The sequence below is a fragment of the Antechinus flavipes genome, chromosome 1 (assembly GCF_016432865.1).
Source record: "Antechinus flavipes isolate AdamAnt ecotype Samford, QLD, Australia chromosome 1, AdamAnt_v2, whole genome shotgun sequence".
In the NCBI taxonomy this organism is placed as follows: domain Eukaryota; kingdom Metazoa; phylum Chordata; class Mammalia; order Dasyuromorphia; family Dasyuridae; genus Antechinus; species Antechinus flavipes.
In genome coordinates this window covers 26,594,291-26,617,415 of record NC_067398.1, presented here as the reverse complement: position 1 = coordinate 26,617,415, position 23,125 = coordinate 26,594,291, and the positions used below count along the sequence as shown (strand labels likewise).

Genomic DNA, 23,125 nt, shown 5'->3' with positions numbered 1-23,125 from the left:
GCAAACCCAGAATAAAGTACCAGACGGTACCCTTCTTTGCGGCTTCCATTCTATTTAAATGTTCCTTGTTTTTAAAACATTTTTCTTCTTAGAAGAATATAAAGTAAGTGGTTTTCCAGCTTTCTAGTTTCATTTACTTATGATGCAGAATATTCTATCCCTTAGTAGTCTTGGGAATGTTTTCTGGAGATGTCTCGCGAATCACAGAATATTATTAACACAGAAAGGAACACTAAAGGATCTTTTAGCCCAGTTGATCCTTTTTATCAATAAGGAAATTGAGACTTAGCAGCTTGACCAAGATCCTACCCAAAGACAGCACTGAGACTAGGTCTTTTATATAATTGTTAAGACACCCACCAAGGGTGTTTTAGATATTGTTAGGCATGGCCATTGGGACATAAAGTTATAAATGAAATAGTCTTGCCTTCAAATAGATTACATTATTTTCTTAATAAATTTTTCACTTAATAGGATTTTATTTTTTCAATTACATGTAAAATCATTTTCAACTTTGAAAAAATTTTTGAGTTCCAATTTTTTCTCCCTTCCTTCTCTCTCTCATTCCCAAGGCAGCAAGCAATCTGATATATATGTACAATCATCTTAAACACATTTCCATTTTAGTCATTTTGTGAAAGAGAATTCAGAAAAAAATGGAAAAGTCATGAGAAAAAAAAAAAAACAAACTAGGTGAGAATAGTATGCTTCGAACCATATTCAGTCTCCACAGTTCTTTCATTGGATGCAGATGGCATTTTCCATCCATGCATGTATGTATGCGTGTGTACATATGCACACACACATGTATACAGCCACACATATATGGCTGCTTAACCTTTGAAAGAGACTATGGAATGGTCTTGGGTCAGTGTATTGCTGAGAAGAGCTAAGTCTGTCCTAGTTGGTCATCACACAGCCTTGATGTTACTGTGAGCAGCGTTCTGGCTCTGCTCACTTCCCTCAGCATCAGTTTCTGTAAGTCATTTCAGGCTTTTCTGAAGCCAGCCTACTGGTCATTTCTTAAAGAAAATTAGTGTTCCATGATACTCAGCTACTCTATTTTACTCAGCAGTTTCCCAGTTGATGGACATCCACTCAATTTTCAGTTCTTTGTCACCACAATAATGCAGATTATGTTTTAGTGGAATCTAGGATCCAGACTTCTCAATTTACTGGGCTTGTTGTAATGGGGGTCCTTGGGGGATCCTTTAGATTAAATTAGTCATTCTGCAAGCATTGCTTAGTCTGTGCCAGGCATTATGCTGAACACTGGGGACTCAAAGCAAACATGTTCCCCGTTCTTCCAGCATTTACATTGTAATGGAGGAGATGACGAGGAAACAGTAGCAAGCAGCAAGCATTGATTAAGCTGCTACTCTTGTACAAGGAGCTGTTCTTTAAGGAACAGGAATACAAAGAAAGGCAAAACCAGAATCCTTGTCCCCAAGGACCTCACCTTCTAATAGGAGAGCCAGCATGCAGGATACAGGGTTGGTGGAAGGTGACCTTAGAAGCTGTGACTCTGGAGAGTATTTTCCTGTTCAATCACACTGTCCATTTTCTTAATGTACCTCCTGGCCTTTGGTTGTGATTTCTGGCTGTCTACACACTCCTTCTCATTTGTACTAATGATAAACCAGCCTTTTATAACCATCTCTTTATCTGGACTCTGCCTGGGTGAAGGAGTGAGTTCCCCCATAGAATCTTAGCCAACCTTTCCTACTCGCTTTCTGGCTGAGAAGTCCTTGTGATGACTATCTTTCCCCTGGAGGTCTCCCCAGGCTTCATCTCAGACACAGCCTGATTTTCCCCTCTCAGTGGGAACTCTATCAAAGGCTTTTTGTCCCTCAACACTCTAGCAATATCCTTATCAATGACATACCCTCCAAAGATGGAGGCCCACTTCTTCATCTTTGTGATTGACTGAAAGGAAAATAGACGCGATTTTTAGTTTTTAATTCTTGGAGGAGTGAGATTAAAGGGGACATCATTGTGTGGACTTATTTCTGGATCAGATTATTTGTATTTCATCATGTGCATCATTATCTAATGCAAAAATCGTTAGTTATGCTCTTCCCCCCATCTCTTCCCACTCAATTGGTTATTCCACCTGGGATAAAACTTTCTGTTTATGTATATTTTTGTCTTTCCGATAGTCCCAGATTACTTTCTGTGTGTATATCTCTATGGATGCATGTACACATTCATACACACCCGTATGTATACAGCCACACATATATGGCCGCTTAATCTTTGAAAGAGACTATGAAAATACCCCCATGCCGTAGGAGTTAAGTTACTAGGAAGCTTGCTGCATGGTGCCTTTGAAAACGTGGAACATTGAGAATCTTGGCTCTTTACTTCTGGGTAACAAGACCCCAAGCCCCTCCTCCACCTCTTGGGCTCTCTGTTCCTTTAGCCTGAAAATGAGGGGCTTGGGCAGGATGGTTTTGGAGTGTTTTATGTCTGAACTCTTGGGACTGGGAAGAAGGTTGGGGGCAGGTGGCGTGTGTCTCCAAGACCACCCCTGCCTCCCCTGGGGGGTGGGGCCGTCTGGGAGCTCTCCAGATTGGCCAGGGTCCGGTGCGAGACCTCGGGCTAGAGGTGACAGGTAGATGCTCAAAAGGTTGCCATCCCCCGCCCTGGAGAGCGTCGGATTGGATGCTCGTGTGAGAGGGACCCCTTTGCAGTGTCAGAGCGCTCAACAGGCTTCCTTCAAGCCTGATTCTTTCATCGTAGGTGAGGACGTGGGTTTGGTCGTCTGCCAGGTCTGTAGAACTCGATGCTAGAACTTCTCTAGGAGCGAAAGAATGTGGCTCTGATTCCTTTAAACACGTTAATCTTGCCCGAGTTCTCCCTCCTCCCCCTTCCCAGCAGCAGGCGTGCACATGCGCACACACTCTCTCGCTGTGTCTGTCTCTCTTTTCTCTGTCTCTGTATCTCTTTCTGTCTTGCTCTTTTTCTCTGTCTCTGTCTTCCTCTTTCTTTCTCTCTGTCTCTGCATCTCTTTCTGTGTCTCTGTCTCTATCTTTCTCTTTCTTTCTCTCTGTCTCTCTTCCTCTTTCTGTGTCTGTCTCTGCCTTCCTCTTTCTTTTTCTCTGTCTCTATCTTTCTGTCTCGCTCTTTTTCTCTGTTTCTGTCTTCCTCTTTCTTTCTGTCTCTGCATCTCTTTCTGTGTCTCTGTCTCTATTTTCCTCTTTCTTTCTCTCTGTCTCTGCATCTCTTTCTGTGTCTCTGTCTCTATTTTCCTCTTTCTTTCTCTCTGTCTCTGCATCTCTTTCTGTGTCTCTGTCTTCCTCTTTCTCTCTGTCTCTGTATCTTTTTTTCTGTGTCTCTGTCTCTCTCACACAGCTTAAGAACAAAATAAACAATCAGTTTATCAAGTAAACAGCACTTGCTGTGTAGGAATGTACATTGGTGAAATCTCACTTCATGGGGGGAGAGGGGGGAGGATTGTTGCCATGGGTGACTCTCCTCAGACATGAGCTACCTGGCTCAGGTAGGATAGGGGTTTGCCCAGGTGATGGCTGGTGGCATAAACCTTGGCGCCCTCTGCTGGCTGCCTCCGGGAGCCTTGGGTCTGCTCGGCTTCCAGACTGTCCTGGAAGGCCGGTCCCACGAGTGGGCTCTTTGTCTTTGGCCCCCCTTTATGCTCGTCTGCAGCTTGCTTGGTCAGAATTTTCCTCTCGGGCTCCCTGAGGGAAAGGCTGGCGCTTTACCTTTCTGTGTCTCCAAGGCTTAACGCAGTGCCCGGCACATAGTAGGTCCTTTATGCTTGTAAAAGGCCGCTTAGGGTCCCTGGGTGCGACAGGGGGCATCTCTCCCTTTGCGTAGTCGGCGCTCCCGATCCCCTCGCTCCGTGCGGGAGCCTGGTGAAGGAGGGGGCAGGCTGACGGGCACCCCACGCCGCCTGGAGCAGGGTTGGCTATTAGGGGGTTCTACCCCAGATCTCACAGCCCCCGGCCGGTGGATCTGGCCCTAAGTCACTGAGCCCAGGAGGAGGGGGATCCCCTCCATGCTGGCCATGAACTTAGAGGTTTGGTGCAATGTCAGCTGGATGGCCCTGTTTGTTTGGGGTGTGGAGGGGGTCCCGAGGGCACCGTTCCTCCCTAGGGCCGGTGCTGCTCCGTGGGAGGGATATGGAAGAGAAGAGAACTGGTCTGATGGGCTTCCTCCCCCCTCCCCGATCCCGCCCGCCATTTTGTTTTCCCAGGATACTGTCCTTCAACAACCTCACCCGCCTTGATGAGGAGAGCCTGGCGGACCTGAGCAGCTTACAGATCCTGCGTCTGAGCCACAATGCTATCAGCCACATTGCAGAAGGTGCCTTCAAGGGACTCAGAAACCTGCGGATCTTGTAAGAGCTTTTTTGACATCTGAGTCGTCTCTTAAGTGCCCAAGAGGCCAGCGCCTGTTGAAGGCCGAATGTGGGCCCTTTCTTGATCCCCCAGCTCCTAGAGCCTCCTTGCCCTTTGCTGATTTCTCCATTTCTTATTTGTATTTATTTTGTTGTCCCGGATAGAATGGAAGCTACTTCAGGGCAGGGACAATTTCCTCTCTTCTCCCCACCTGCCTCAGTTCCTGGCACAGAGTACTGGGGTGAAAACCCAGGCCAGGGATCGGTTCCGCTTTTCTCCGTATTCCTGATGTCTAGCAGCGTTTCTCAGGTGTTGTGGATGCTTATTAAGCGGTCCTCCATCGCAAGGCCAGGAGTGATAACCCAGGTCCTCCTGTCCACAGACACATTAGAAAGTCCAGTCGGCAATGGCTGTCCCTTTCCCGAGAGCCGTCGGCCCCGCTGATGACTCTGGAGTCGATTGTAGTTCCCAGAGTCCCGTTGGCTTGCCATGGTGGGCTCTTGCAGAGGCAACCTTCAGGTTCCGGCCATGGATCTCTTCCATCAGCCGGATGAATAAGCTGGCCTGAGTGAAGCGAGCCTTCGGCTCTTCCCGCTCCCAGGACTCCCCCGTTTGTTTCATTTGGTTTCTAAGACCTGGAGAATTTTCATTCAGCCCCCAGCGTACTGGGGTTCCTTTGTGTGCTTCTCTCCCTGACCTTTCCAGAGCAGCCCGGTGCTCTGAATTGGTGGGAAACCCCTGTGGTCCACACTGGATTTCTGGCCACTTGTGTGGGGAACTGGCCAAGGTGGTGGAGGGGGTGCTCTCTCCAATTCACGGGGCCTCCTTCATTAAGAGCAGACAGACAAAAGGAGAGCGGGCATGGCGTCTCCTTCCTGGGTTCCCGGACTTGGAGATGCCGCTTTGCGCCCTTCCATTGTATTTGGCTGGGAGGAAGTCACTGTGAGGTTTTTCTGGGGCCTTTCCCAAAGCCTTTCAATCGCCGGCATTCAGGGGTCCGCTCTTCCCAGACAGCTGCCAATGTGAGCATTTGGAGAGTTCCAAAGAAACTGGGCTGTGGAATTTGCAGCCCCCTTGCTTGGGCCCGGGCGCCCCCAGGGAGTTCCAGCAAAGAGAAGAGGAAACAAGTGTGTGGGGGTGGGAGGGGGAGTTGGAGGGACCCTCTTGGGCCTATTGGTCGGGCACCTAGTGAAAAAACCTCCAGCCTGCTTTAATGATGGCCTATTGTGAGGAGGGCCTTTGGTGAGGGTGAAACTGCTGAAATGCTGAACCTTTTACACAGAGGTCAAGCCCGGGACCCCTTGTAACACAGGGAGGTGATTAGCAAGGCAGCTGCATTCAGGCTCAGCAGGCCAGAAAAAATAGGAAATTGGCAGCCGGGCCGGGGGTGCCAAAGAAGGGAGCACAAAGGCAGGGCTGGTCAAGAGGGCCAGCTTTTCAGGGCAGAGAATAGGGGGTGCCGGGGACTAAAAGGAGCTCTCCCTTCCAGCGGCAAGATGTCTCGGCTCCTTGTAGCAGGACAAAGATCACCCCGATTCGGGCCTCCGGAGAAAGCCTCCATTGGCCCACTCAGAAGAACCTGGCTTCAGTCTCTCGTGCTCTGGACCAGTGTCTGCAGACTCCCTTGACATGAAAGGAGATGGAAAAGAGGGGGGCCGTGGGAACGGGGCTAGTCTTGGTCAAAATCAGGAAAAGGAAAGAGAGAGTTCTTGGCTCATGGGACCCTGGATTGGAGCCGGAAAGGAAACCCTGGGGAGTCCCTTCAATCCCCTGGAATTTGCAGATGGGGAAGCAGAGGTCCAGAGAAGGGCCCCCCAGTAGCAGATCTGGGATTTGAACCCGGTTCCTGTAGCTCCCAAGTGTCCCTGCTGTGTGCCGTGCTACCATTTTTCTTGGCGTGATCGGCAGAGCTCACTGAATGTGAATACAAACAGTCCTTAATTTGTCATCTGCTTCCTTTTTTATTTCTTTGGAAGCCATCTAGTTTGGAAAAGAAATGAAAGCCGGTAGTTTGAAGCAGGGCTCCCAGGGCACAGTGTCCCCCGACTCGGGGTGCAGCTTCATGTTTGTGCACCCAGACTTCCGGGATGCCCTCTTCTGTGTTTTACGGACTCCTGAAGCTTGGGGAGCTGGCAGGGGCTCGAGGGGCCCTCCATAAGCCTCAGCCATGTTTTCACGCTCTCTGGTCCCATTTGTATGTATGTGTTTCGGTTTGCACAGGGGAAATGCTCTTTCAGCCCCTTCCCAATCCTTTCAATCCCTTTTCTGTCCCTTGGGAATGATGGATTCAGGCCCGAGAAATTGATTGTGAGCTTTCTTTTGTCTTCTCCCCAGGGATCTGAACCATAACGAGATCTCGGGCACAATAGAAGACACCAGCGGGGCCTTTACGGGACTAGACAGCCTGAACAAGCTGTGAGTATCTCCGCGTTTGAAGTCCTGGCCGTCCCCTCCTCCGGGGAGAAGTCCCTCCGCTCCCCTGGGATCTGCCTTTGTTCTGGGGGAGAACGCGGGCCTCCACATAGATCTTCCTTTGTGGGGGAGAAGTGGAGGAGAAACAGAGGCCCGCATCTGCTGGCTCGGCCAGTGGCCTTTAAGAGGAGCCTGTGTTTATTGCACCGAGACCGAGGGCCCTCGCTTTGGGAGATAGCATGTATTCTCTAGCCCTGAATTCATGAAGGGGGTCTCAGGACCTCAGGCTATAAACGGCTCTTGTTAGTCTTGATCCCCAGATTTCTTCAGAGGATTTCTCTTGGCTCCAGCCTCAGTTTATAGATCTGTGTGGGAGTCTGACGACAGGGCATTAAATCTTGGATCACTGTCTAGGGCAGGGGTCCACAAACTTTTTAAATAGGGGGCCAGTTCACTGCCCCTCAGACTGCTGGAGGGCCGGACTATAGTAAAAACAAAACCTTTGTTTTGTGGGCCTTTAAATAAAGAAACTTCATAGCCCTGGGGGAGGGGGATAAACGTCCTCAGCTGTCACATCTGGCCTGAGGGCCCTAGTTTGAAGACCCCTGGTCTAGAGGCTAATTGGGGGCAGGGTGGGAGGGCCTGCTTGTCTCCTTCCCATCCTCAGTCTTGGCTTCCTCTGACTAAATGCCATTTATTATCTATTGATTATTAGTATACTTAATTTATTTGTTAATATCTGCTTGACAAAAGAGGGCAAACTGGGGAAATAAGGAGAAAGTTTTATTTGCTCCTTGTCACCAGTTCTGACAAAGATGTTTGAAAGGGAAATCCACAAGGATTGGACTCGTTTGGGCAGTAGCTGGGTGTGAATTTACTTATGATTTTTGAAGATCAAGAAAGGTTCATTTGCATGCTCTTTCAACGAGTTAGAAGTAATGAGGGGCACAGGGGCAAATTTACCCTTGAGAAGGAAAGATTTTCCCCTGGCCAGGGGGTGTTTTGGTGTTGGAGTACTCCCTTCCCCTAGTCGGTTGTTTACAGTCTTGGGGCTTTCTTGGCTGAGATACTGGATTAGTTTGCCATCGCCTTCTCCAGTTAATTTACACGAGGAAACTGAAGCAGACAGGGCGAGGTGACTTGCTCAGGGTTACACAGCTAGACTGGTCCCTTAAACCAAAACCAGTCTGATTCTCATTGGCCACCACCAAGTCCCAGACCAAGCCCCATTTGGTCATCGTTTGGGTCCTCCTCGACTCAGATGGAACAGAAATACCAGTCTTTTCTGCTTTGGCCAGAACCCTGAGGATCTTCCTCTCGCAGAGTCATTATTTTAGATCTTTTTAGACCAGGTGGACTCAGTTGCTCCCCAGCCTTCATCACTGAATGGCTGCAGCTTCAGTCAGACTGAGATCTGTTAGCTTAAAAAGGCCCAGGTCTCCCACCGCATCCCCAGGCATCTGATGCATATCTGTCCACTGGGCCAGAGGGCTCTGGAGGGGAAGGTCCAGCCCTCCCTCGTTCAGTCCAGTTCGCTTGCCATCACGGAATCACCTCCCCTATGTCCTGGTCCTCTTCGAGAACTAAGCGCAAACAGCAGCAGCGACGTCTGGGTCCAGATTTGAACTGAGGAAGATGAACCTTCCTGCCTCCAAGCCCGGCATTCTAATTTACTGAAGCAGCTAATGGCCTCCTAAGGCTGGGTGATTTTGTTGGCTTGGCTGCCTGGGCATCCATCGGACTGGAGGCCTTTCTGGTCCTCTCCAGCTTTGGAGGCTCTTTAAATTAATGGTTGAGTCAGTGCCTTTGTAAATTAGAACTTTGTCACTCATTTGTTGAATTTAAATGCACTCCTTTAGAAAGCTCTCTGGGGTTTCTATCCCTTGTATTGTGAGACTTAATTGCCCCACATTTGAATTGCTTAAAGTGGACTCACCTGGATTGCTTTAGGATGAGATCATTTGGACTTTTTTTTTTTTTTTTTCTCTAGTCTTTTTGCTCTTTTTAGTGAGTCCAAGGGGGAATAACACATCTAAGAATACACAAAGGCTGGTTTTCCCCACAAGGGCCCACTATATATTTTGCAGATGAAGAAAGTGCTTGGAGGTAAAGCAATTTGCTCATGATTACACCACTAGTAATCCTGCGGGCCCAGGTGTCCTGACTCGAAGTCCGACATACTTTCTGCTCTCCCATTAATGCAAATAATTACATTTCCATTCTTCCACCATTTCTTCCCCCCACCTGCTAGGGCCCCTTAATTTCTTTTCTTGGTAATGATATGTTATAATAGCAATGGCAGGGCATACTTTTTAGGTCTGTAAAGCATTTTGCAAGCATTATCTCATCTGATTCTCACAACACCCCTGGGAGGTAGCATGCCATTCTTATCCCCATTTTACAGATGAGGACCCTGAGGCACACACATGTGCCTGGTATCACACAGTCATTATGTGAAGTGGACTCAATTTCAGGTCTTCCTGCCTCCAGATCTAGCCTTTTCTGCCACCTGGCTGTCTCTAAATCCTGTTGCTACTAGAATTACTAGAGTCTCATTTTACTCATTTTTACACTCTCGCTGTTGCCATCCCCCCTAATATATGGCAACAAACTATATTACCAAATAACCCTGATGTCAGTCTCAGTACTGAACGCTGAAGGTTTGGGAGCATTTTAGGATGGAAAATGGGGTCACTTTTGAAGAGAACCTTTAGATGAATGAACAAAGATAGGAGATGATTTATCTTTGGAAATCTTGAGTATCAGATGAGACTAAAAGAGGTGGGAAGAATCCAGTCACTCCCTGGTCAGACTTCCCTGACTTTATTGAAGGACACTGGGTTCTTCCCAGTCCAAGCCCGGTCCATAGTGGGTCTAGCCACCATTTTCAATATTCTCAGAAAGGGAACACCCTAAAAGGTCTAAATAAAGACACCGAAGGAAAATCCCGACTTTTGCTCCTGCTGAACAAGGTCTGCCGGAAGGTCCTCACTAGGTGAAGGCTCTCACGCTGTGGGGGAGCTCTTTGCTCGCTCCTGCTGGGATGCCCACGGCAATGCTTCTGTGTCCCATGACGGTCTCTTTTTGAACACCTGCTCACGGCCTGATCATTCCACAGGAACACACAGTATGTGGGGAGGGAAAGGAGAACGGTTTGGACACCAAAATAACTACCCCCGAGCTCTCCTTACAGTAAGAGGGCAATTAGTCACTCGTATACCGATGGCAATGACATCTTACGGGGTCCCATTCCAGGAAAGGGAGGGATATCGAGTTACAAGTAGTAAGTTGTAGGGAGGAGGGGTTTGGGGAGAGGAGGAAAGGGGTCCAAGAGTGAGGGGGGGGTGCACTGCCAGTCTAGAATCCAATCATAAAGCAATCTTTTCCTCTTCATCTCAATAGGATTGTCTGGATTTATAGGCTTTCCCTATAAAGGAGGGACCCCCTGGTCAGTGTCCATAGGCAAGAGAACAGGAGACATTGCAAATCAGCTTCCCAGCAGGGAGCTTAGGGGCCCGCCATTGTATCTACCCAGTAACTGGCAAAGATGGGATTTAGCTAAAGCTGAGACTTTGGGGACCCGATGCTTGGGTCAGTCCCACCGCTGGGGATTGGGTTCTTGAGTTTGCATTTTGGATGGTGGGAGTATTTGATGGATGGGGAGTTCAAGCTGCTTTTAGCACATAAAATATGTGTAAATGACATTTCACCAAGGCCGACAAGTTCTAACGGCTTCCTTGGATATCCATTTCCTTAGTTGTGAAGCTGTCAATCTTCTCTCTCAGATATCTTGGGGTGGCTTGGAAGCTCTTGGAAGACTCGGATCCAGCCAAATTATCCATCACGAATGGGGGAGAGAAGGGTGCGGACAGCCAAAATCCACATAATCCCCCAAACCACGGCATGGCCTAGGGTTTCAGCCGTCTTACCAGTTGAGCCTTTAACTGGAGTAGTGGACACAGGGAGGACCCAACTGGTTGTTGTTATTTAAACTCTGGTTATTTCTTTCCCTTCCCCGTTTTACTTCCTGGTGGAGACATTAATGCTCAGTACCCTATAAAGTCAGGGAAAAAATAGGGCTCTGACTGACCAATACCCAGATAATGGGAAGGGGCCCAAATCTGTGATTACATCAGCCTTAGAAGAGTCTCTGCTGAGTGGACCCCACCAATGGAAAGGCTGCCTGGGGTATAAGTGATTTGCTTACGTTTGCTCAGGTCTAGAACAGAACTACTCCTTTTGGCATTGGGAATGTATTTGTTGTGTCCCTGCGGGATAAAGTAGGAAGGAACATTTAAGCAAATGAAGTAAACCCCAGCTTAATCCTGGTGAGATTAGATGATCTGTATTGACTGTCCCCTGGGAACTAATTTTTAAGCATTTAGGGAGGATGAGTGAGGATCCTGTGATGTAAGGAAGTGGCCTGGATCCTAAATCAGAAGTCAGATGGGTTCAAGCCCCGGTTCTTCCATTTACTGGTCACACAATGGTGGCCAAACCATTTCATCTCTGAGCCTCAGGCTTTCCATCTGTAAAATGGGTTCATAATACTTTCACTTTGAATCTCATAGGAAGTGTTTCTCTAAAGCTGTAAGACAATATCTAGGTGTATGCTGCTACTGCTTTCTCATAAAATTGTTAGGAGAAGCAAAACTAGGTTTTTTCATACTTGGTCTCCTGTAAGAAAATTCTTCAATCTTTCCTCAAAAAGTGAAGACTTAGATGATTCCCTTTAGGAAACCTTTGCCTTCTCTAGGTTGCTGCTCTTCGTTGTTTTTCTCTTAAAGTGAGTACCAAGTCTTCCTTCTAGTAGTCCCTGAGAATCTCCATTACCAGCCATATTTATAGGAGGTTGTGATTTCTGTTGAGGTTCAAAGAAAACCCCAAAAGGTTGGGGTCTCAGACTGGTGTCGGGCCATGTCTCCAAAGAATTTGCGGGCTTGAACCCATCTCCAAGTCAGAGGGCAAAGTTTATTATAACTGTAACTCCAGTTGAAGTGGACTAAGTTCCAACAAGATCTAGCAAAGAAACAGGAGCAAGAAGATACATTTAAAAGGAAAAGACAGAGATCTGATGCTTGGAGTCACTGAGACGCTGATTTTATGGCCTAGAGGCAGAATTGAGGAGTGGTCTCGTATGCGTCTTGCCATTCGTCTCAGAGACCCTGTTATCACGGACCAGCAGATTATTATCTGGCAGCCGCCGTGCTCTGTGGAGCTCCGGTACTGTCAAGGCCAGGAGGCCTTAGGGTCACTGCTATATCTCCCCTAGATGCTGCACCCCATCAATTTTCTCTGCCCCCCAGCAGAGAAGGGGCCAGAAGTGAACCAGAATGGAGAGTTTCTTTCTCCTTCCCTGTCCTCAGCTTTGCCCCCGAGGGTCTCGAAAATGACCTCATGGGGCAGGACAAGGCGGTGATTTTCAGCATCACGAGTACATTCTAAGAAAGAAATAAGACTCGCATTTCCAGACACTGGAGGCTGCTGGAGGAGCTCTGTGCTGTCAGCTCCTTGTCTCAGTGCAGGCTCCGAGCTTGCCCCTGACGGAGTTTTGTCTTTTTCTCTTTCCACGCTCCTCCGCTAGGGTTGTTTTTGTTTTTGGAGGGTAGTTTTCCCTTTGTTCATCTTCCTACTGTCTGTTTGGAAACTGCAGGACTCTGTTTGGAAACAAGATCAAATCCGTGGCCAAGAGAGCGTTCTCGGGACTGGAGGGCCTGGAGCACCTGTGAGTACCCGCCATGCCTTGCTGGGGCCAGGGGCCTGCCAAGCAGGGCTGCCTGAGAAGTCTGCTAGCAATTTAATAGTGTCTTTGTAAACTGAGAAGCCAGGCTGTGGGGAGAGGCCAGCTGCTTCCTTCTCATTAGAAGGCAGCTTCAACTTTGCCCTTTATTCCGTGGGTGCCAGCAAAGGAGCTTGAGAACATATGGCCAATTAGGGTGTTCTCAATTAATGGGATGGGTATTGGAATACATAATCTTCTCCCTTCCTAGCCCCAGGGTCACACGGGGCTCCTCCCCAGGCCCGGGCTGCACTGCTGGCTCTCCCTGATAATCCGGTCCTAGAACTGAGAGCCTTACAATAAAAAAAAACCCCAAAGCTTCTCTCTTGGTCCACCCGTCTTCCTTCTGCCCTCAAGAAATTAAAACAAAGCAGAGACGTTATCCTAGTTGCTAGGGCCTTTTGGCCACCTATTTCCTTTTTGTAACTAAGAACAACTAGAGTTGTTCTGGGAAGGCTTAGCTAATGATTCCACCAGGAAGCCTTTCTTTTCCAGTAGAATACAAGCCCCCTGAGGGCAGGGACTGGGTTTTGGTTTCAGGCTCTGTACATTCAGTGCCTTGTACCACAGGAGGTATTTTGCAGAGAAATGATCCAGCTCTGGAAAAGACCTGTGGGTGACCCGAGGCTATTTTTACAGACCCCATGAGAGTTTAGTAAGCACCTCCATTGGATCATACTTCCCCCTAATTTAAGATGATGTTAGTCTGGCCAAGGAAAATAGCTGAAAAGAGCTGGTCTTTCTTTAAGCCAATATCACCTGTTTTTTCTTGTCTTTTTCAGGAACCTTGGAGAAAATGCAATAAGATCCATCCAGTTTGATGCTTTTGCTAAGATGAAGAACCTTAAAGAGCTGTAAGTGATTTGGAATAGTGTATGTGAATGGGGAACGAGGGGAATGTCCCCTTGTTGGGGTTGGGCAGAAGGACAAAGACAGATATAGGGAGAGATAGTAATCACATAAGTTAAAATTAATCGTATTTCAATTCAATAGTCAAATTTCCTTCGAATTCCTATGCATTTGATTCTACGAGGGGTTCTAGGTTTTTCCAGATAGCCAAGGGCGGGTCTCCCTCCCCATTAATAACCTCTGGTTTCTTCTTCTGTGTTTTTACCAATCAAGTAGTTTATTTAAGTGATTCCCATTTGGAATCACCCGGTTCCAGTAATCAGTCTCATATTTATCTTTCGTCATAGATTGAAAAGTTTGCTTCCCTACACAGTGAAGACCCCAAGATCCTAATTCTGCTTTTCTGTTTCTTAGTACAAGAGTAAGCAGGGTCCAGATGTGGCTGCCGTCCCATTTGTGGACAGAGCAGCCTTCTTTGGCACTTGCTCCAACTTTTATTTCTCCTTTCGGCCTTCTTTTTAGATACTTGCAAACAGCCCTGATTTTCTCAGTATGTTACCAATGGAGTCGCAGCTACTTAAAACAGATTCATCCTGTGGCCGGTCTCTGAGTGAATTCACCACATATATGGCAGGACCATCCAAATTCCACAGAGCAAAACCAGTTCTGTTTAGTGAAGGAGTGACTCGGGTTCTTGCCAATGTAGCCTGAGTAGAGTAGAGTTAGCTTGCCTTTTGCCTATTAGATCTTCTAAATGCATCTGAACCCTGCCACAAGAACTTGGGAGGGAAAATTGATCCCCTAGCTAGTCGTGGTGGTTCCCCAAGACTCTTCCTTCCTCCTTTCCTTGCCGAAACGGGCAAAGACAGCTGTGTCAGCAGAGTTGAGTGTTGGATTTGCTCTAGGAGGACTTGAGGGCCATCGAACCTCTCTGGACCTCTGTTCTCAAGTTTGTAAAGTGGAAGGGGGGGGTGGGGTCAGAGCAGAGGCCGCTCAAGTTCCTGTGATTTGGTATTTTTGGTCCGTTTCACGTTCTTCTCAACTTGGACCTCTCCAGCAGGAGGAACCACCAGCCATGTTTTGACCTTATTCTGGACCCTTGAGTTCTTAGTCTGTGATTCCACTCAGCCCCTGCGCATCCCCAGCTTGTGCTGACTGGCCTGGAACCAGCCTTCTGGTGGGGATTTAGCCACAAATTCTCCTTGCTTGCTTTTCCCCCCCTTCTCGTTGCAGGCAGGTTGTTCTGCCCGCTTAGTCATCCTCTGGGTAAATTTCCACAAACGATGATTGGAAACACACTTCGAGTTGGAATCAGGAAAATGTACGACTCCAGCCAGTGCAGTATTGGAATAGCTGGAGGGCAGACATTTCCAGGCAGCCTCTCTTTGCCCTGGCTGGTGGGGCTGCCTTTTCACTTTCGGTGATAGGAGGGAAGGAGTCGGGGCTGGTTTTGGGGCACACAGTCTCTTCCTTCTCCCCATGGGTTTTCAGTCTCCATCGGTCCCTCTCATCGCTCGGTAAGGGACGTTTCGGTCCTAACTTGGTGACTGGTGCCTTCCCGCTCGGTCACGTTTCCCCTCCTACCAGAGCATCTCTTATCTGAAGTTCTTAATTCCCCAACCTGACTGTAGCCTCTTTCCAGATCGCCATTTCTTCCTGAGGCAGGGAGGAATCCACATCGGGGTGGAGGGGTAATCGTGTACCAATGAACCAAGCTAACATTGCACTGGCGGCAAGGGCTTCATCTTGTCTCTCTTCATACTCATTTTGTTTATTTTTCCCAGACTGAGAAGCCTGTTCCTGTAAGTCCTAGAATTAAAAATAGTTTCCTCCTCAGATGAGGAGCTTAAGACTCCTCAGGATGGTAGCATAAATTATTTTGGCTGTGCCTGGGATCTCCTTGACCACTTGGGAAAGGCAGTTAAACTATACCCCTTATAGTGTGGGGGACAGGGGAGGTGGGGCTGGTCAGTCTCCAGTTCTGTTGTTTGAATCCACAAAGATGCTTTCTGGAGAACCGAGTCCCACTCTTGGCTGTCCAGTCTGGCCGAGGAGAGTCAGTCCCCTCAGAATAATCCTTTAAAAGCTCTTTACAAGTTGTGATCCATTAGATTTAATACAAGCCAGTCCTAGAACACATTAGCCTTTATAATATTCTCTTAACTGATTTTATTTTATTTTGCTGAGGTCATTGGGGTCACACAGCCAGGAAATCTTAAGTGTCTAAGACCAGATTTGAACTCAGTTCTTCCTGACTTCAGGGCTGGTGTTCTATCCACTGCACTACCTAGCTGCCCGTAACATTTGTTTTTAAAATCAAATTGTAAATTTTGATCTCAGTCACCAAATGAACCAACTTGTAAAGGCATTTAATCTGATGACAAGGGAGTAGAGCAGGAGAGCTCAGCCAGGTGGAAGGGACTTTTAAGGCTTCTTGCTGCCCAGTTTGACAGTGTAGGTCTCCCACCCTGGCTGAGTCACTTTTAATGGGGGCCAGATAAGGTAAAACGTGGTTTGCTTGACATGAGTTTAGTTAACGTGGATCTCAGTTATTCGCGCCTTTGTTTCTCATGGGCTGTGGGAAGGTGAGCTGGGACTAGAGTTGGAAAACCAGTTCGCTCTTTCTCAGCCCAGCCCATCTCCAGTGTCCTCACTGGTAGCTTCCTACTGCCCACAATCGAGCGTGAGGGCTTCCCGGCGCCCATCCGGCATCCTCCCCGTCCCACTGCTCACGAGCAGCAGAGGGCTTCTGAGGGCCCATCTCCAGTGTCCTCCCTGTCCACTGCCCGTTTGCAGCACAGAGGGCTTTCCTGGGTCCGTTCTCCAATGTCCTCACTAGTGCTTGTAGGACTTCGAGGGCCCATCTCCTGTGTCCTCACTAGTGCCCGTGGGCCAGCATGGAGGGCTTCTTAAGGCCTGACATCAGTGTCCTCCCTGTCCACTGCCCACAGGCCAGGGTGGAGGTTTTCCCAGGGCCCATCTGGTGGCCTCCCCACCCCACTGCCCACGAGCAGCACCGAGGGCTTCCGGGGCCCACGGCAAGCCGATTCACCCGGGCCCTCAGGCTGACTTCTGGTCAAGTGACTCTGTGCGAAGGAATGTCCGCTTAGATGGCCATTCTGATTTCGGCTGAAAAATCCCCTTCTCGGTTGCTGAGAAATGAAGAAAGAAAACAGTCACTGTTTTGATTGGATCCATACGAAACCGAGGCTTTGCATTCTCATGCTCCCATCGCAGTGGCAACTGACGGGCGCTGTTTACAAAGAGCTGAGCCCGAATCCCACGGACCTCCAGAATGATGCGGGGGTACGGGGAGGGGGGCACACTGGCCACGGCTCCATTTCGAAATACTAAAACATTCGTCTTTGCCAACTAGAGAATAACAGCTGGAGGCAGAGACAGAAAATAGACCTTCCAGGAACTGCTTTCCTCCTTCTGTTGGCCAAGTTTGAGATTAGTTCTCCCCAATTTTTTTTGGGGGGGGTCATTTCTCCTCTGCTTCATTTGGAGCACCCATGACTTCAGGATTCCATGCATCCTTTGAAAATGTAGGGAGTGGAACACATATACTGTATTATAGTTGCCATCCAAGGATCATTTAAAGAGGCACTCCAGGAATCACTTCGTTCTGCCCTGTCTTTTTGGAGGAAACTGAGACAGAGGGAAGAGAAGGTTTCTTGTCAGAGGTCATAAAGTTAGGAAATGGCAGAGCACAGATTCCATGCGGGCACTGCAACGGACCAGGGTGGAGAGTGTCTTTAAATTAGAATTCGGGTCATTACCATTTCCTAGTTTTTAATCTTTCGATTTTCTTTCTTTCTTTCTGTTTTTGCTGAAGCAATTGGGGTTAAAGTGACTTGCCCAGGGTCACACAGCTGGAATGCTAAGCATTTGAGACCAGATTTGAACTCGGGTCCCCCTGACTTCAGGGCCGGTGCTCTCCATTATGCCATCCAGAAGCTCCTTGCTACCCTTTTCTAAACAGTGTGAAACTCCCCCACCTGCTCTCCGGGGGCTGTTCATGTTTTGGGAAGGATTGTGGGCAGATGGTTGGAAACGTTTACATGAGTTGATTCTCTCCCCCAGAGCTGCCGCCTAACCATGGTGTGATTTTTTCTTTCAGCCACATCAACAGTGACAGTTTCCTGTGCGACTGCCAGTTGAAGTGGGTGCCGCAGTGGTTAATGGGGAGAGGCCTGCAAGCCATGGTCGTGGCCACGTGTGCCCACCCCGAGTCCCTCAAGGGCCAGAGCATTTTCTCCGTGCCGCCGGAGAGTTTTGTGTGCGGTAAGAACATCCTGGGGGCTCGCTCCGCCTGAGTTCTTTCGGTCCGAGGTGCCGGGGAGAAGGTCCTCCCTTCCCGGAGAGCCTTGGGGGATGGCAGCAGACCCCGGGCCGTGGTCGGAAGCTGGTTGCTGGATGTGATCTGTTTCCCACTGAAACCACATGCAGTGTTTGCTGCACACGGTGTCCTTCCGACGGGCTCTTTAAGGAGATCTGGGTTATTGTGTGCACGGTCTTGGTGGAATCTGCCTCATGGGGTACGGGGTGCTTAGGGGAGGCTTTGCTGACCCTGGAGGACCAAAGGTTAAATACAGGAAGATGAAATCTCCAGAGAACGCGTCTCAAAATGTGTAGAAAAAGAGAAACCTCCTCTTTCTGTATTCCCAAGCCCTCACTGTTCCCAGAACTGTTGCAGACTGAGCTTTGCATTTGCAGCTTTACGGTTTTTCCCTGGTTTCTTCTCGTTTTTGGCGTGTATTTCTTGCCCCCCTTTTGTCTCGGGGTGGCTGTGGCCACGTAGGGTTGCAGAGGAGCGTAGAGAATCCGAAACAGCCGAACACGCGTCTGCTTTTAAGCGCAGATAATAAAGCCTCGCGGTTAGGAAATTTAGGAAAGGAGGAGCCGAATTTTCGTGGTTGGCAGCCCCCAGAGGGGACACTTGGCTCGGGTGCCCCTCTTTGACCAGAGCCAGTTCCCAACAGAGCTGGAGTCCTTTTTGGGGTGGGATGGGGCCACCCCTTCCAGAGCTTCTGCCGTTGGGTGATCCCAGGCTGAATCGGTGCCCCCAGGCCCTTCCTGGCGGCCATGGCTTGAGCCTCTTTGTTTTTGCTAGGGGACAATTCTGACTCAAATGCTCCAGTCCAGAAGGTGCAAGTCTTGTAGCACAAAAAGAGATGAGTCTTGGCCCCCTTGGGGCCCACAGCAAAGGCTGCCCCTCCTGCCCAGAGTGGTGCTTCTTAGTACTTTATCAACAGAATTTGTCCTTCATAATTTTGACCAGTTTGAAATCGGGTAGGGGAGACGGTGTGGTGCAGTGGATAGTGCTCTGGGTTGGAATCCAAGAGTTGGGTTGTAGTCACAGTTCTGCTCCCCATCAAACTTCCCTTCCCTTCAGGCTCCACGGAGCTTTCCTTCACATCCACGTTTCGGGTTCTGTTCTGGTTCCCACACTTTTAGTAGGGATGGTGATGAGCTGGGGTGAAGGGCTACCGGATGGTGGAGGATCTCGAGTCTGTGCCCTTTGATAGCGTTGGAAGGAGCAGAGTCTTGGAGGAACATGATCCCTAATTTCAGAGGCTCACAGAGGGCTAAATGTAGTCCCTGAAAGGAACATGGTGCATCATTTGACAAATGAGGATACTGAGCTTCATAAAGGGGAGGTCATTAAAGACATTGGATACAAGACTAAGTCCTGGACTCATTACTTCATTACATTCCATTTGTTGTTTCCCCCTAGGGCTATATCAGAAGTATTGGGTAAAAGTGGAAATTGAGCCCTGATACGGAGTAAAACCTGCAGAAGTGGGCAGAAGGATGGCGTGGGAGGTGGAGGATTTTCTCCTTCCTTGAGCAAAAGCTGTTTGAGGGGTTTGGGGAAGGACTCGGGGGCGGGTTTGGGGAAGGATTCTGAGGGGGCTTTGGGGAAGGACTGTCTCCTGTCCAAGTCCGCGTCATTTGGCTTTTTTTTTTATCGCCCTCGCTTGCTCACGGGGCTGAGCTGGTCGCTGTCTCTTGGCAGATGATTTTCCAAAGCCCCAGATCATCACCCAGCCGGAGACGACCATGGCGGTGGCGGGCAAGGACATCCGCTTCACGTGCTCCGCCGCCAGCAGCAGCAGCTCGCCCATGACTTTTGCCTGGAAGAAGGACAACGAGGTCCTCCCCAACGCCGACATCGAGAACTTCGCCCACGTCCGGGCCCAGGTCGGGGAGCTCATGGAGTACACGACCATCCTGCACCTCCGCCAGGTCTCCTTCCGCCACGAGGGCCGCTACCAGTGCGTGATCACCAACCACTTCGGCTCCACTTATTCTCACAAGGCCCGGCTCACGGTGAACGGTGAGGGGGGACCCTGCCTTCACATCCTCCCAGCTCTTGGGGCCCACGGTGGGCTGGGGAGATTGGGGTCAGAGAGCCCAGGTCTAAACCTTGGATCTGCCACTTGATAACACACATGTGATCGTCCAGCTCTCCGTGTCCCTGTTAGTGAAAGGGGATCCCTTCTGAGAATCTCCCAATTTTGGATCACTCAATCTCTACCTGCCTCATTTTTCTCCATCTGTGAAATGGGGACTTGTGTGAGGGTTAAAGGAAACAGCTGGAAAGCTTCCCCTTCCCTGTGCCAGGGACCATTGATAGTCCTAGAGGGATGATGAGGAAAGATGGTGTGTGCCCCTGATTGGGGGCACACCTGAAGGAAGAAGGTGGGCAGGGGTCTCAGGGCTTTCGGAGTAGAATATCTTGCAGATTAGGTAGCTAAGCTTGGGTGATGCACCAGGGTTTTTTTTTTAACTATGTGAACAGTGCAATGTAAGTGTTAGTTGTGAAGGCTTTCCCGGGGCCTCTGCCGGCGTCTCTGGGAGACTGACCCTCTGTGTCTGCTTGGCAGTGCTCCCCTCGTTCACCAAGATGCCCCACGACATCGCCATCCGCACGGGCACCACCGCCCGCCTGGAGTGCGCCGCCAATGGCCACCCCAACCCCCAGATCGCCTGGCAGAAGGACGGGGGCACCGACTTCCCCGCCGCCCGTGAGCGGCGCATGCTCGTCATGCCGGACGACGTGGTCTTCTTCATCACCGACGTGAAGATCGACGACATGGGCGTTTACAGCTGCACGGCCCAGAATTCCGCCGGCTCCATCTCGGCCAACGCCACGCTCACAGTGTTAGGTGAGGCTGCCCGCGCGAGCAGGCTCTGGGGGAGGTGGGCAGCATGGTACGGTCCCTGGGGGTGCTCGCTCCAGACGCTCACGCTCCCCCCCCCCCCAGGTCCTCTTCTGTACAATGAGGGGGCTGTATTTATTAGCTTCTCTGATACTTTGTGGTTCTGGAGTTATGAGGGTGAATCAGTTATGACTTTGAGCTGACTGCACAAAATCTCTTTTTTAGAAACCCCGTCCTTAGTGATCCCCTTAGAAGACCGTGTGGCAGCTGTCGGAGAAACGGTGGCTCTTCAGTGCAAGGCCGGTGGGAGCCCCCCGCCCCGGATCACCTGGCTGAAGGGGGATCAGCAAGTGAGCGTCTCGGACCGCCACCACTTCACTCCCGGAAACCAGCTGTTGATAATCCAGAGCGTGGTGCCAGAGGACGCCGACAGGTACACGTGCGAGATGTCCAACGCCCTGGGCACGGAGCGGGCCCACAGCCAGCTGAGCGTCTTGCCCACGCCGGGCTGCAGGAAGGACGGCACCACCGTGGGCATCTTCACCATTGCCGTGGTGTGCAGCATCGTGCTGACCTCGCTGGTCTGGGTCTGCATCATCTACCAGACCAGGAAGAAGAGCGAGGAATACAGCGTCACCAACACAGGTCAGTGGTCCTGGGCTTTCAGGTTGGCGGCACGCGGGGGTGGACCTAACTCTGGGCACTGAGGCTGGAGGCTTCGTAAACGCCTCTTCTCACATATGTTTACAAACGTGAGCAGGTCCGGACTCTTGCCAATTCTCAAATCTCCAAAAGGGCCCAAATGTAGTTTTTGGCCAGCCGGGAAGTTTCAATTTTAGACAGTTTCTGGGTTTTGGAATAGCAGGAGACCCGTACTTCGGTTGGATGAGTCTTATTCCCCTTTTGTATTCAGCGCCAGGCTCCGGGTTAAGCTTAGTGGAGCCTTGGGATTCCCAGGACGAGGTCTGTCCTTTCGATGGGAGGACAAGCCTTTTGTGCTGGACTTCCTTCTGCTTTGTGACTGCTCGCCTGGAGAGCTCTTTTTCAGCCTCGTGGCTGCCTTCAGTCCATCCCGACTGCCATGATGGTCTTGCAGCCTCTGCTGCTGCTGCTGTTGTGGGTTGGGGAATGACATAATTCAAACATGACTGAGCAAGAATGGAGGACTCAGAATACGGTGCTTAAGATCACTATGATTCCTCCGCTCGGTCATTCCCCTTCCCTTTGGGGTAGCCCTTTTTTCAGAGTGAAGCCCGAGTTGGCTACAGGAGCTGTTTACGGTAGTATTGGGGAGTTTTAGTTTGTAATTTTCTGTTCTCTCTCCAGATGAAACCATCGTTCCCCCTGACGTACCAAGTTACCTGTCTTCTCAGGGGACGCTCTCAGACAGACAAGAAGCAGCGGTCAGAACCGAGGGGGGCCATCAGGCCAACGGACACCTAGAAAGTAACGGTACGGCCCTTGTCTGGGATCTGGTACTCCGGGCTACGAGTCCCCCTAGGGGTTCTCTGAGGGGGAGAGCCATCTCACGCCTTCTGGCAGCCGTTCCCAAGGAGTGTCAGTGATGATGTCCATCTTAAAACGTGGCCTTAGGAGGGAACCAGATAGGCATCTACTCAGCACCTTTTATCTCAAGGGAATCTTCGGGTTCTAGAGTCCATCAGGGCCATGAGCTTTCCTATTGGCTTGGCAGTCTGACTCCCACACAAAACCCTACTTTGGTGGACAAATGCAACAGGCACTTATTGAACACCTGCTGGATACCAACATAGAAGATACAAAAGTGAAAGGGTTTCTTCTATCAAGGAGGTTACATTCTCCTGTACAATTCGAGATGCCATAAATTATTAATACATACTCTATAAACTGGAGGAGTCAGTTTATGGAAGGTGATAACTTAAATGTGTCTATCTAGAGGCTCCCGGAGATGGAGAGATTAGTGCTTACAAAGTCCCTTACAAAGCCCAAACCATTTCATATATGCAGGGCCTGATGTGCAATGTGTCTGCACTGTGGACTTAGGAAGGTAGTATCTGAAAAGTAAATCTGTATCTAAACATAGAATTGAGAGTGGGAGAGAGAGGTCCAGTAATACAGTGACTTCACCAGAACCACACAGCCCTGTGAATTCAGAACTCAAATCTCTTGATTGTGGGTCTACCATTTATTCCCATAGTGCTCATTACTGAGATGAGTGTCCGTATCCTTGGTATCCTCGTTCCTTTACTTTGGGTTGCTCTCTTCCACACAGAGAACCATCTCTTTGATAAAAATTAATAATAGGAAATACTTCAATGTTATATACTCATAGTTCCCCATTCCATTTTTTTCCATTCATTTTCAAAAGCCACCAGGACTTTGAATACTTGTTTTTCGTGATCTTTTGAGCTTAATAATGAAAACAAATGGCTTTCTTACTTAAACCTCCCACGTTTCCTTTTCCTCGCCCATTCTAAAGCCTTTCTTATTTTTTTGTTCTCTTCTGTTATTAACTTCCATTTGCAGTCATTTTACCTGCTTTGATGTCTCCATTAAACTCTTAAAATAGAGGTTTT

General features: G+C 49.3%; 1 protein-coding gene across 1 annotated transcript in view; it reads left to right on the top strand.

The window, feature by feature from the left end:
• Positions 1 to 23,125, top strand: part of LRIG1 (leucine rich repeats and immunoglobulin like domains 1) — a 130,473-nt gene that overhangs the window by 103,481 nt on the left and 3,867 nt on the right. Inside the window, exons 8-16 of the mRNA XM_051980425.1 lie at positions 4,217 to 4,360; positions 6,696 to 6,776; positions 12,427 to 12,498; positions 13,335 to 13,406; positions 17,525 to 17,688; positions 19,424 to 19,744; positions 20,295 to 20,576; positions 20,796 to 21,215; positions 21,897 to 22,022. Of these exons, the coding sequence (XP_051836385.1) occupies positions 4,217 to 4,360; positions 6,696 to 6,776; positions 12,427 to 12,498; positions 13,335 to 13,406; positions 17,525 to 17,688; positions 19,424 to 19,744; positions 20,295 to 20,576; positions 20,796 to 21,215; positions 21,897 to 22,022 (1,682 nt within the window). The remainder of the gene's footprint in view (positions 1 to 4,216; positions 4,361 to 6,695; positions 6,777 to 12,426; positions 12,499 to 13,334; positions 13,407 to 17,524; positions 17,689 to 19,423; positions 19,745 to 20,294; positions 20,577 to 20,795; positions 21,216 to 21,896; positions 22,023 to 23,125) is intronic.